Raw genomic sequence first — 15,384 nt, forward strand, 5'->3', positions numbered from 1 at the left:
GTCTGAAAAGTGCCTTAAAGCTGCATTCTCTCTAGTGTCCACCAGGGGGCGACTCCTCTGGTTGTATAGAAGTCTATGAGAAAATGACTCTACTTCTCTCTTGATTTATTACCTCAGTAAACATTGTAAACATGAGTTTATGGTCTCAATCTCTAGTTTCAAGTCTTCTTCAATACAGCATGATGTTCATTTAGTAAATGATGGTCCATTTAGAGTCAAACAGACCATAAAGCAGGGGATGCTTTAGGGGCGGGGCTTACTGTGATTGACAGGTCTCTACCACGGCGTTGTCCGTGTTTTCGTTGTGTGTTTCAGTGTCTTCACTTCATGAAAAGTTGAACCACTTAAGGCGCAAAAATGTCTCTCGTGTCACTAAATGTTTGAAATAGGATTTTAAAAATTAAATAATTACCAAATCAATGTTTACTGGATAACGTCAATATGCACTTTTGAATCCAGAGTTGTGTTTTGTCAGGTGAGCTGAGCCTGAAGCAGATCTAGCACCGTTAGTCTGTGTTTGGCTCAGCTGATCCTGAATCAGTGGCTTTCTAAGAGTTGTGTACAGTGGACACATATCGGCTGATTGATTGATTTCTACTCCAGAGAATTCTGAATGAGAAATAAATATGTAAAAGAAAAGAAATGGCAGTAACCTGCCGTATACTGACAATACGAAGGAAACTGAAACTGAAACTAATCTCTTCTTGAATAACAATCAGCTGTTCAAACCGAGAGGAGGGTCATAGTGGGGCACTGTGGGTGATGTAGTCCGCGTCACATGGCCAGAGTTCGGGCCTTGGCTGCTGCTGCCTGCGCTCTCTGCACGGCTCCCTGGTTGTTCTCCCGCCTCATCAGCTGGTTGGTCTCAAACAGGCCCTCGTGGCTGTTGCCGCCGCCGCCGCCGCCGCCGCCGCCAGGACCTCCGTCCAAAAACGTCAGCACTCCTGCACACGGGACACAGCAAAGACCGACATTGAAGGCCACCTTCACGTCTTCGGGACCATACCCAGCATGCCGTTCGGCGGTGTAACAGTTAATATTAGACCTGCTTAATAATAAAATTCAAATCCATTCAAATCTCACATTTTCCAATATTAGAACTTTAAGATCTTTTTCGAGAAGAGTTCCAATCTCAACACAAACACATTCTTTCATAAATAGTTTTCTTGGAGCACAATTTGCATCCGTCCTCTTCAGTTCTGCTCACTTGTGAAAATAAGAATAAGTTGTGGTGATCAGGTGTCCAGTGAGATCTTTTTTGACTCAATACTTACAAAAAAAGGGCAGAAATCTGTTTCTGAAGAGACATGAATTATTTCTACATATTTCAGAGGCTTTTGTTTTCACATGCTTGTTTTTTCCCCGTTTATGTCGAACTAAGTTTTCACCAAAAACGACACAAAACTTTCCCCAAACGCCGCTGTGTGAACTCTCCGTCCTTTCTTTTTTAAATATACGGTAATAACTAAGCTGCTTTAACTCAGAATCTCTTTGTTTCATCTCCTTGATCTTCTGTTTGACTTCTCGCTTCCTTCTTATAATGGCCTAGTGTTACATGTTACTGAACTCTGGTTAATGTTTAACAGAAGAACTGCATAAAAAACATTTTAGGAACGAGGCGCCTCCTTTTAAAAAACCACCACTCGAACCGGCTCTGATTCCAGGTTGTGGGCTCTCAGGAACCTGCAGGAATCTTTTTGTTCCGTCTCTATTTTTACAGGCACAAAAAAATGAACCAGTTGTCACGGTTCCTCAAATAACAACGTGTTGATTACCCTCAGAGAGGTGGTGAGCTCCGGTCCAGACAATTAACACGTTTCACTGTTTAATGTGATCAAAACGTATTTATAACGATTAGGATGAGAGAGAAGAGAACTGTAACAAAACTTAAGATATAAAAACATTCCCTTCATTTGTGAGAAGTGACACAAACTTCAATATAAGAAGCATGAAACGTAAAAAAATAAACTAATTAAAGTGAAGACTGAAATAAACCTCAAGATGATTATCTGCATTACACTGTACTTATAAAAGTACACAAGTATAAGCTTCAAAATATACCGAAAGTAGCCTACAAAAGTACTCATTATGCAGAATAATATAATGTAACCATTTTATAATTATTGATGCATTCGTATACTTTAATTGAAATAAGCCCCACCTTGCTGCTGCCTGTTAACGTCCCTCGGGATCAATAAAGTTGCATCTTAATCTATAATAAATATCATAATTCATCAGCTGGTTACATTTTGGATCGTTAATCTGAATATCCAAAGTAACTAAAGTTGTAAGTAAAAGTTGAATATTTGCATCAGAATTTGGTGGAGAAGAAGTAAAAAGTACAAATACTCGAGTGAAGTACAAGTACATCACTTGAGTACTTTCTACTGCTATGACGTCGGGGGGGGGGGGGTGAGTTAGTGAAGTCTTACCGTAACCGTCCACGCATCCGCTTTTAAACTCGCCTTCAAACCTCATCCCGTCGAAGCGAGCGAAGACGCCGGCGCCTTGAAATTTGCCCTGAACAAATTCACCGTCATACCTGGAAAATAAAAAAAAACTAATATTCACACAAAAATGTATTTACAAGTTGCCTCACTTTCTAATCTGACTCCCGTAGCTTTAGCCAGCGTTATCGTACTTTACCGACCAAAAACAACCACTTTTAAAGCTTTAAAAGTGACCATTTAGATTCCCCGATATGTGATCAGTTCATCCAAAGAACGCCGTTTTTGGAAACGTATGTTTTTAGATCTGTGAGGAGCAGCTGGCTGTGAGTCGGAGCAAAGAAGAAAACGGTGTTTTTGTGATTACTCTCACTGACAGACGGGTTTGTTCCATTCGCTCTCTGGATGAACTCGTCTATTTTAATGTAGACCTCTGTGTGACCTTCTGTCAGTGAGAGTGATTACACAAACACGTCACGTCTGCTTTTTAACGCCGAGTCCAACTGGCGGTTGTACTGAAACGTTGCTCTATTTTTGTAGTTCCTCGTAGCGGAGAGACGCTAAAGTAATTTAATATTTGACTCGTATGTGATTTCGGCTTCATTTTGATTTGTCGTCCTCCCGGTCACTGATGGATGTGGTCATATAAAGAGAAAGGTGGACGCTTCGTTGACTCGTCATAGCACACAGTGATGACATCACACCACAGGCATCACAACATTGTGCATCTTTGTATCCAAACAGGACAACAAATCCCCCCCGACGAAGCTTCTCTTCTTTATTAGCTTTCACCAAAACCCCTTCGACTACATTCTCGGGCGCTTTTCAGTTTCACACTTTCACACTTTCGCAGAGAAAAAAATAGCGAGAAATCAGCACAAACCACCAGGAATACAATACGCCGTCATGTCAATGTCAAACAGCTTCAAACAGACAAAAGGCCGAACTGCCAGAGAGCAGAACAAGAGTTCAAACGCATCGACAGGAAGTCTTGCTTCGTAATAATAATAGTAATTATTAATTCATAAAAACTAATTAATCTGGGTCACACTTAGAGTGAAGCACAGAAAAGCAACCAGTGACATTCAACTTCACCTGATTTTTTTTCCACTCACTGATAAAAAGGGAATTTTGAATCAGCAGCAGGTCAACGCGGCGTTCTCTGCTCTTTAACCCGCCGCTCATTGTAGCTGCTGTTCTCTGTGAAGGAGCTACAAACGTCTCCTTTCAAGTCCAAGGACTGGAACTATTTTGATATGCAAAGGACAGATCTTCATTTAAAACATGTTTTAGTGTTTTAAAGGCCCGTGAAGAATTAGTGACGCTCCCGGGTGAGCACACAACAGAAGGCCCTGAGCAGGCTTCACTTCAACATCCTCAGCTGCACTTGAACGTTGCTCCGCCGACCGAACAACGGAAGGAAAAAACTCTGAATTGGGGAGAAATGTTTCGGGTCACAGAGCCACATCGTATTTTAATTAACTTATTATTTTTTGATAACTAAATGAAGAAAAGTAGCAGATGCAAGAAAGAGCTACTTCAAAAACAATCTGACATTCAAAATATTAAGAGGATGAAAGTTAGAGAGGATTTCTTTTTAGTTTCTTTACTTTTCTGAAGCTAATAAACAAAATGTCCGATAATGTTTTATCATATTTATGACAACAAAAGACCTGCCTCCTGTTTGGGACATTCGTAACGTAGTGTATGTATGTAAGTGATGAAACTAGTAAAACAATAATCTAACATGTTTGATAATCAATTAATCATAATTTATCAATCAAAAACACCAAATACTATTTGTTTCCAGCTTCTGAAATGTGACTACTTGTTGCTTTTTTGCTGTTTTATATTATTGTGATAATATAAATATAAAATCTCTTGGTTTTGAACCGTTGGTGAGATGAAACATGTGAAGATTTGGGACGCTGTGATTCACCGTCTTCATTGAACAAATTCATTGATTGATCATAAAAACAATCAACCGAATAATCAATAATTAAAATAATCTTTGGTTAGCGCTGCAGTACATCAGGGTCAGGAGTTTCACAGATGCATGAAGATAGAGATGTTCATGGAAAACCAACACACTCAGTGAACTAACTCACATCTTAAGACGTCGCTCTGGGCTCTCACAAGTTGTGATGAGCATTTTGCCAAAATAACCATTTTATTGATAAATCAGAAATGTAACCGAGAATGAAATATTTGTTAGTTGCAGCCCTAAAGTTAACATGTCTCCCCGGTGACTAAAAGCTTAAAGTTTGGTAGCTCCTATTAAAAGGTGCTTAATTCAATATTCAGAGAATTAATATAGCTGTAAACAACTATTAGCTATGTACAGATATACGGTAGTGGAGTAACGTCTACCTGAGCAGAGAGTGAAGTCACAATGTCGGCACTGTTGCTGTTGTTTGCGCTGTAAGCGCAGTTAGCACTGTTAGCACTGTTAGCTATGTTAGCACTGTTAGCTATGTTAGCACTGTTAGATGCTAGCTGCCGGCTCAGCTGTCGCAATGTTGAGAACCTCCTTTAACAATATTGAAATAAACTTCATTTAAGGGAATCTTTATCCATAAAAAATTAAACAATTCTAAAAAACGACCGTATGACGGAGAACAAATGTAGAAGTGTGAGCACAGACCTGGAGCCGTCGGGGAAGACCAGCACCCCACAGCCGTTGAAGAGGCCGTTCTCAAACTGTCCCGTGTAGCACGTCCCGTCGCTGAAGGTCAGCTGACCCAGGCCATGACGCAGACCTGCAGCGGCACACACACACACACACACACACACACACACACACACACACAGACACACACACACACACAGCTCAGGCAGGTACTTTAAAGACACTGTTTCTGGCAAATTAGATACAGTTAATTATATATTTATATATTATTATATATATAAAATACTATTATTAAACTCTGCAAATGAGACATGGAATCATCTTTAAACCATCTCATCAGCTGCACAACAACAAGAAACTGAAGTTACGAGCCACAAATAGCCTCAACCTGATCATCGAAAGTGTCAAAAATATATAGCAAATATTTAAAATCACATAAGAATACAGTAATTTGAATGAGTAATGTCATATGGTATATTTATATTATCTTATAATTAGTTATTTACTTTGTGCTGGTATAAAAGTCTATATATATATATATGTATATAAGTATACACACATATATGCATATACGTATATATGCATGTATACATATGTACGTATATGTATATATACATTTATGCATGTATGTATATATACAGTATATATAACTAATAACCTGATGGTATGTTGGTATGTTGGTCAATATATTGCTATGATGTGTTTTAAACTCTCAAAGGTAAACATCGGGTCAGGTTTTATTTCATTGTTATTTTGTAGTATTTTGTACATTTGTTGCCATGTGTGTTGAAGGTCGTGAAAGGAAACAATAAGCAGTTATGAAGTATAATAACTGAATGATACCAAATGGAAGATTTATACATGAGTCTATTTGGCCTTCTAAGATCTTTTATTGATGTGTTTTTTTTTTTATGATTGGATGATATTGAAAATATTGCATTTCTATGTTGCATTCGGACCATGTTTCTCAAGGATGCATGATCAATTTAAATACTGAGAATACTGCGCTCTGTATAACGAGCACTTCCACAGTCAACAGACATGTTTGTGTCCCACACTTCAACCAGAACGGGCAATAAACTGGAAAACCAGAACAATCTCTGGAGGTCACCGTCTAATTACGAAAGAAATGTTGACTGAAACCCATCAATAATTCAAAGGCACACTTGTTTCTTATCCTTGAACACATAACAATATTGGAGGTTAGGTTTCTCGTGCCTCACACCAGCAACTGTATCCCATGTGTTCATTTCACCCGGGATATTATTCATGAGCAAAACCTCTTTGCATAAGAGACCGAAGTCAAAACTTGACCTTGACCTTCCACCATTTGTTATCCCGCTACAGGTTGTGGTGAGTTCTGTGCCATTTTCGACACTTTTCATTACGTTTCTCCATCACAGTACAAAGAAAGTAACCAGTGATTAAGTCAATATTAGATGATGAAACGTGGCGATAAGTAAGTCGTCGTTTGTGAATGTGCTTCCCAGCACAAACGTCGTGTGAGCGGCTGAATATCTGAGGCCGGTTGCACAGAGCACCTTGTATCTTCTGTTATCGTCGCCGTAGTGAAGCCGGCGCAAGGAAAACAACGTAATCAATGGTCGTGCGGCGCAAGTAGTGTGTTGTTCAAGGATTATATAAAGGATTATATAAAGACGGCCAATTCGCTTTAGCAACAGGAAGTCTTAAAAATTCTTCTTTTCAGTGAATATTTTGCAGCCAAATCAAATAGTTTACAGGATATTCAACCTTTTTTTATTATAATGCATTTGATACTTGACTTGTTTCTTCACAGGGTTTGTATGAAGGTAATAAAGTAGTCCATGAATATGAGCTATGAGTTTGGAAGTCCTCTGGAGGGTCGGAGAGTAAACAAAGCTTACGTTTTCGACATTCCGCCTGCGGTGAAAATACATTTTTTTACCCCAAATCGTTCACGTGAAACGGATGAACATTAGGTTTCGGCAACAAAACCACTTAGTTAGGTTTAGAAAAAACATCATGGTTGGGCTCAAAATAAGTACATTGGTTAACTAAAACGTAAATAACACAAGTTTACCGTACGTTAACTTTACAAAAACAGTTTGGGACGCAAACACCGGTCTCCTGGGTGAAAGTCCTGTGTTTGTTTGAACTGTCCACTGTAACGGTTCTGGCTCTGAACACTTCATATTCACGCGTATGACTTTACGGTGCAGTCAGTACAGACTACATGGCGTAAAAAGCCAAAATATAATTTGTTATTACGCGCTAAATGATTTACAAATTGTCGCGTCGTTCATGTACCATTTAGTGAGACTGGACTGGTAAAATCATTTCCTCATTGTTAAGCATATCCACTCTTCTGCATTCATTTTCTTCATTTATTGCCATAAACTCACTATGTTGTGGTTAAGATAGAGTCAGCGGTGACTCGTTAAGTGTTTATTTCTTTATTTAATGGGTCCCCATTAGCTGATGCCCCGCTAACCAGCTAATATTCCCGGAGTCCACTTACATACAATACACAACACATTACATGGTGATGGCACATACAAATACTGACATACAACGGGGCCGTTTTAACACGTCACTGCTGGGTAAACACAGGTGTAATTAAAAACAGTATTTATGGCCCAGTTCCATTCCGGGGAGATGCTGGTTCACTGGAATGACTGTGGCACACTGAACAGAATGGGACCGTAATCAATTGAACTAATTACACCTGTGGTTCCCCTGCAGTGACAAACGGCCTGTACACACACATAATAAACATGAAATGCATTAATATACATAAAACAACAGTCATACAATTCAGATTCCAGTCAACGCTCTACATACAATTAAGTTGAATGCTGATTAAAAAAATCCATATACAGGTGATGTTATATATATATGTAGAAGAGATGAATTACATAACACAAATGTTTAAAGAGCAAGCACAGCGTTATACCTTCTGTTAAATGTCTCATTTTTTTTTTTTTGTTGGGCGTATATTAAGGGGTGAATTATTCCAATTTGAAATGGTTAAACTAACTTTAAGGGATTCCTTAAGTAAAGTTAAGAAACATCTTAAATATTTAAGTGGACGTTTACAGGAAAGCTGAAGGAGACGACTAAAGGATATTGTGTGCAACATATTTTATTTTAAGGAAAGTTTAAGAAAAAAATCGTAATATGTTTTATGCAACCGGCCTCTGACCTTCACGCCAGTGAATTAGGAACCGCGTTAGCTTGATTGACAGGTCTCTCGGCCTATCACAGCTCTCCCTCCCACTGCACTGATCTGGACTTTCTCCCTCTTCAAATAGTCCCTTCATGTGGGTGATTTCTACAGCTTGTGATGTACTCTGTCAGTGCTCACAATGAATACAAACGTTCATATGAATACCATCAAAATAAAGAGCCTTACTGGAAGGTATGTGGAGTTTTTCTTGGTTAATAAACATTATTATTCTAATGTCAAATTTGAAGTTAGCAGTTCAGGAGAGTCATAATTGGTGCTAAAAGACAAAAAGGTGAGTTGCTCTCTTTCATATTTCACCTCTTTAAAAGTTCCCACAGAGGTGAGACCTAATTCTCTCTCTAATTCCGTGACTAATTTCCAGGAACAGGGGAGGTGGCAGACGAAGGAGACGGAGCAATTTCTCCTCGTCAGGCCTCTTATTTAGCGGCACACCCGGCGGGATTTAGAATGACTGGATGTGTGGCACAGTTGGACACGGGCTGAGGAGGTCCCGGGGTTCCTCGTATAGCAGCTGTAAGCGAGGAATAGGATTTACTGTGAGCTCGCCAAGTGGTGTGAAGCCGATGGAGAGGAGAGGAGAGAGGAGGATCTGTTGGTGGTGGTGGTGGTGGGAGGGGATCCCGAACAGCAGATTGGGATTTACAAGAGGGGAGGCAGGCTGCGTGGCAGGGGGGGGTGAGGCAAGGGTGAGGCAAGGGTGAGCCCTAGTGAGTGTTGTGCCTCGCTCCCAGCTAAAGGCAAAGTAAATTAGGCGGTCCATCTGTCAGGGCTGCTTACTGTGCTGCTCGCTGCCTAATCTCAGCAGGGTTTTTCACGGGAGATTTGGAGAAGAGATTTGGAGAAACTAAATCAGGAGCTCTGCATTCCTTTTTTTAAAAGTCTGACCTCCCTCTGAAGCATCCTGCATCCATGTGTGCAGATGTGTGTGTGTGCGTGTGTGCAAGCCGGACTCCATTAACAGGGGCTTAAATCCAACTCTTCAGCCTGCGGGAGACCCCTGACGAGCGACTGAGACCCCCCCCCCCCCCCCCCCCCCCCCCATCCCCCCCCCGAGGTGGAGATTTCACGCACTAGCCGCTGAAATGTGACCAAATCTGTGGAGCGTCAAAGACGCCGCGGTCGTCCCGGCCACAAGCTGCCAAAAAACAGCGTCTTCCTTCAAGTGAAAGAGGAGCATCCACGTATGAATGGTGCGATTGAAAATAAAGAAATCAAGTGGCAGAAAGTGAAAGCTAACAGTTTACTTTTCTTTACTGAGTGGGACGGGGAGGGGGAGGAGGGGGAGGGGGAGGGGGGGGATTTGCTCCCTCCAGACTCTAATCTGTCACTCAGCTGCTTTGTTACGCCTCTCCTCCATCTCGTGTCGGGGTCGCGGTCTCTGGCTAATTACGGTTTTAGCTGAATTTGTCCGGCTTTTATGTCAATCAATAGCGGTAATGCATCGATGTTAACTGACTGACGCGGGGCGCAGTACAGTAGTAAATGGCTCGTGCATGTACCCGGGCCTTACTTCCTGTAACCCGATAGCCCAGCAGGGCCCGTCTTCAACCTCAATTATTCATGTGACACCGTAGACCTCTGGCCGACGCACCGCTACATGTTTGTGTGCAAACAAGCTTCTCTTTGCACGCATGGACGCAACGCAACACACACACATTAGTGTGAGTTCATCACAACACCGACGCACACACACACACACACACATGTACACGTTACAGCAGTTATTCAGCACTGTTAATTTCACTCAAAAGCGCTAAAATCAACAAAAAGTGTGAAACGCACACGCACACATATCTCTGTTTATACGCGGAACTACACAAGGTGAGAGTTATTAAAGAGTTGTTAACAGCATGGGGGGAAAAAACACAATGATGGGTGTAAAGGGAGCAACATCTAGTTACAGTCCAACTCATCTTTCTCACGATACAAGCTGACGTATTTTAAGATAACACACAAATTACAACTAGAAATAAAACATTGTTCAAGATGCAAAACAGCAAGACTTGTTGAACTGCAGCTCACTGCCTTTTGGGGTAAAGAAAGGTGCCTCAGTGAGATAATACAAAATAAAAAGAGTAAGTTTACTGTGAGTTGAGGCTGAACCTCAGCTTTCAATCATAACACATGATCTTCATCAGCAGATGGAACTGTTGTTAGAACTTCAGGGACTCTTCGTCCATGTTGGTTTACCACTTAGCTGAGGCTCGTGTCTATATTTCGCATTCTAGACATACGTATGTGTTATAAGTGCTGCATAATTATAGTTGTAAACACTCATACGTATTCATACTGCTTTACATCATTATAAAGCGTTTTATAATGACTGCTAAGGTCACATATTATAAAACTTTGTATTTGCTGGTCACTCCTCGGAGTGGATCATTGTGTATCATAATTCCCATAGTTGTAATTATAATTAACTATGATCAGTTATTATGGGATTATAGGTTAGTGGTCATTGTTTGCTTTAAAGGGAAAAAAAGAAAGAGCAACACACACAATGTTGAATGTTTTTTTTAAAGTAAAACTAAAAAGTCAGTGAGTGACCAGCTGAAATATGATACTTTACATATAAAACATCAATAAAGTTGTTATAATATATTATGATTATTGTTATAGAGCATTATGGATGTGTGTGGGAGCTTATCGGTATCACGGTGCTTTAAGCAGATTATATCGCATTACAAGTATGTTTATCATGGAACGGTCGTCATAAAAACAAAAAGGCTGACGAAGATCATGTGATACGATCGAAAGCTCCAGAACCGAAAACTAAAATGTCTCAATTTAACTCAAGTTCTTGATCTTTCAAAAGGAGTGTTTAGAACTCCACGACACGGGATCGACTTCATCATGTGATCGCGACTAAAAGCTCCGGAAACAAATGAACCCTTCAGGAGAGGAATAGATATCATATTCATCTACAAGAGTCTTTATTTAAAATAGATAAATAAACGGGACAAAAAAAATGTAAACAATGCCAAGAAATCCCGTCGGTCTATATCTATTAGTGGACTAATTTCTTAGAAACGTCTGTGCTAAAAAAAAAGCATTTTTAAGCACTGCTGCGCGCTCATCGGAGCATCCTAAACCAGTTTTAACAGTTTTGTGCTCACCGTGCAGAGACCATATGTTCCTCCCCGCAGTCTTAACGCCTGCTTTTGGAGCCAACTTTTGTTCTTTGTTTAACCTTGCCCTATAGGTTGTCTCAGTGTTTTTGTCAAACTGCAAATACTGGTTTAGGTAGTGTGATATCCTGTCTCAGCGGGCTCACTGGCACCAGATGGTCTGTGTGTGCATGTGTGTACATTTTTTCCTCTAGTTACTGACTTCAGTTTGACACCTTTTATCAGTTCTTTTTTTTGCTTGTTAGACGCAATCTGTGCGAATTTCAGGTTCGTTTAGTTCTGCTGCTGTGACTCACTGACGGTACGCCCGACTCTTCTCCTGACGCTCGATTCTGACATGAAATCCCTCAAAAAGCCCAGAACTTTCTTTAAGCACAGTTTTAAAAAATAAATCATATTTACAGGCTTAACCGTTTTATTCCGATAGGTTTTCCTTAAAGGGAAAATTCCGCACATTTTATCTGGACGTCCAATTAGTTTTGATGGCAAATGTAGTCGCTTTGGTCCCGCCCCTCGAGGGCATTCTGGCCAATCGTAGCGTAGCATCGTCCTGCACCGAGCAGGACAACTGCTCCATAGACTCTCATGCGATCGTTTCAGATTCTCTTCATTTTCACGGTTAAACGTTGTGTAATAGTGATGCTATAAGGAAACGTATCCTCACGCAATGATTCGTATGAAATCTTGTGAAAAGTTACTCCTCAGTTTTTTGGGTCGTTTTCCGACGAAAGTCCAGCAACAAGTGGCAAATTCCGCGCGTTGTTTCCGTTTTCACACACTGTAAAAATAAATCATAATTTTACGGAAAATAACTTACATTTTTCATGTTTGATCGTAATAATACAGGAAGAATCTGTAAAATAACAGTGTTTCACTGCAGAACTTTTAGGGATATCACTTTATTGAAGGTGTTTGATCGTAATAATACAGGAAGAATCTGTAAAATAACAGTGTTTCACTGCAAAACCTTTAATGAAAATTTCCGTAAATTTATGGTTTTTGCCCTTTATTTGAATTAAGATATTTTACCTTAATTTTACGGTTTTTGTTTGGCAGCCATTGCTGCCAGTCATTTGACCCTTTTTTACGGTTTTTATTTTTACAGTGCAGGAAACAACTCAGTTAGGTTTAGGTAACAAAACTACTGAGTTAGTTTTCGTAAAAAAAGATGTTTGTTTGGCTTAAATATAAACACGGAAGTGCCGTTAATGAAATACGCAAGTTATGTGACAAATCAACACGGACTTCTCGTTTCACACGGGGAGCGAGCAGCGGACTCCTGGAGGACAGATCGCTGTTTGTTGGAGATGTTTAGAAGATCTTTGGCGGTTAACCTTGCCATGAGACAACCACTGGTCTACTGCTGCCTCAATCGGTTAGCTTGTTTGTGTTGTTGTGTCAATTTGGTGAATCCGAAGCAGCTGTCTCTATGCAAAGTAAAGCACTGAAAATATAATATATATACATATACTGTATATATATATATACACTTATACTGACATTGATTATTTTAGGAGTCTAAAATACGTCCTCAGCAGAACATTACTTTGCTCCCGTGCTGGTTCTCCCGTCTGTCTCTATAAACTCATCTACTGTAGTAGAACCCTGACTGTGGAGGAGAACCTCATACAAACACACCTCTAACCATCTGAACTATCCCTTTAATAACAGAAATAGTCTAGAACTGAATTCTGTCCGTACAGCCGAGCACATACTCAAAGAAATGCCACTGCTTAAGTGATTACTTATTCCATAAATCTAACACAATTTAGATGCACTTTACCTTTTTAAAGTGCATTATTGTCTCAATCACACTGTTGCAACACTCCTGCTCTGCATGCAAATGTGGCCGGTTATGGACGAGTGAGAGTGAGCGGGTCAGCCTTGCCTTCTTTCCATTCGCCGTGGTACTCCTCGCCGTTGGAGTAGCTGAAGGAACCTCGTGTCAGGGTCATGGGTCCTGCTGCTGGCACACACGACAACACAAAAGACCCGTTATCAACAGCGGGAGTTATTGTGACACACACACACACACACACACACACACACTGAGAGTTTTTATAGTAATGCGTCCACCTTTCAGCCCATCATAGGTTAAGTGCTACTTTTTGACCTCTGCAGGGTGTTTTGCAGCACAAATCGTGCCCAGATTATGCAGCGAGCCATGGAAACTACAACCCCCACCCACACCCACACACACACACACACACTGCACAACCTCCTGGGAAGTCAAGATACACTTTGTGACTAAAAGCATGTGGACACCCCGAATTAATGCCCTTATGTGATTGTGGAACATCTCAGTCCAAATCCATGGGCCTTTAACAGCCTCCACAGTTCTGGTTTCAGGCTTTCCACATGATTTTGGATCCTGGCTGCAGAGATTTGATCCCATTCAGCCACAGCAGCACCATTGAGGTCCAACCATAGACTGTGTATATGAGAAGTGGACGTAGTCGTTGTGACGTCACCCAGTGGTTTGTGGACTGCATTGAGCCTTGATTTCTGCGTAATCGGCCTCTAAACAACGATCGGTGCACAGAAGAGGAAGCCTGGACCCGGATATCCGCTGGCTACAACAGAACCCCAAAAGCTCTTAAACACCAAACATTGATTTTCGTCTTTTCGGAGATGTATACAAACAGATTTTGTGGGTTCTTATGAATGCTTGCACACCGGAACACCAGAAACATGAAAAAATATTCGGACGGACCTTGATTTTAAGGTTCCACACGCGGAAACACTTGTAGGACTCTGTTATTATTTTCAGGCAGTACTGGAATCTGCCATTACAAGGAACTAATGAGATAGCAATTAATATAAGACAATGGCTTTTCCTGAAACCGTCGCAGCTGTTTTGATGCAACCTTGAAGCGTGTGTTGCCATTTCTTTCCACGTACTTTTGCCCGTAAATTGTAGTCCATCAGCTTGTATCAGGACAGATAAGTGTTCAATACGGCTTCGATTCGGGATCCCGGGCCATGTGACATTGGTGATCCAGCTGTGACAGCGACACACTGGCAAAACAGATGTTTTTATTCATTTAAGGCTTCTGATTTGTCTGAACTGGAGCTGTCTGGCACTTTAAATTTCCATTTGTTGTTTTTTCTTTTGTCATTTGTTCACCCAGCTGTGTTTTGCTGTGGTTCTCTTAAAGGGCCATCCTTCTCCTTTCTATTGTCCTCAGAATGAGCTCACACACAAACCGCCGCCGACAGGAGCATCACACAAACATTTAGGCTTCACAGCGCGAGAGGAAACATCTGAAGCCTGCGTAATTGCCCCCCAAAAAACATTCCATCAGGCGCGCTGTCATAAGAAACGGGAGGAGGAGTGTGTATCCCTCCATCTAATGTTGCCACAGTAACGGCGCCCTAATCCCTTTCATCCTGCCGGCATGACGCTGTCAGCGCGCGCACACACACACACACACACACACACAGTGAGCTCCCTGGAGAAATAGAATAAACGGTTTACCTGTTTTTATTAAAGAGCAACTCCTTTTTCTCTACATCACTGAAAAACAACGCGGAGGATTTCTGCTCCTCTCAGCGACAATTTCGCCTTCCTTCCCCCCCCCGTGCAGCTCGCTGGTTCCCCGGCAGAGCTGCCTCAGCGTCTCCGCAAGGTGCCGCGCGCTGATTGGCCGCCCTTCCTGCCACCTCGACTCAAGGCGTCCTCCTATTGGCTGCTCCCTTCTCCTGGCTGTCCAGCCCTCCGCGGGAGACATCTTTGTCGAGGGCAACGGGTTCAACGACTTAATTAGCCGGAGTGCTCGCTCCGTTCAAAGCGTTTGCCCTTGCCGTGTTTTTATTTTTTTATTGTTTTTTATGCCTTTTGCCCGCCGTCTCTGTAGGATTATAAAAAAGACAGCGAGGCTCCTCTTAACGACACCGGCTCGTTTCATGTTTCAATTTGGTGATTAGACCCGCGTTTTGGCGAGTTTTTAT

General features: G+C 41.3%; 1 protein-coding gene across 1 annotated transcript; it reads right to left on the reverse strand.

Annotated features, from left to right (window-relative positions):
• Positions 1-774: 774 nt before the first annotated feature.
• Positions 775-13,388, reverse strand: LOC306695929 (MORN repeat-containing protein 4-like; the record flags this gene model as incomplete). The annotated part of the gene is made up of 4 exons (XM_079159367.1): positions 775-944; positions 2,433-2,542; positions 5,092-5,206; positions 13,322-13,388. 4 exons carry the CDS (start codon positions 13,386-13,388, stop codon positions 775-777), a joined length of 462 nt encoding a protein of 153 aa, XP_079015493.1.
• Between the last annotated feature and the right edge of the window lie 1,996 nt (positions 13,389-15,384).

Source organism: Pholis gunnellus (genome assembly GCF_910591455.1).
Source record: "Pholis gunnellus genome assembly, chromosome: 5".
NCBI classification, from domain to species: Eukaryota; Metazoa; Chordata; class Actinopteri; order Perciformes; family Pholidae; genus Pholis; species Pholis gunnellus.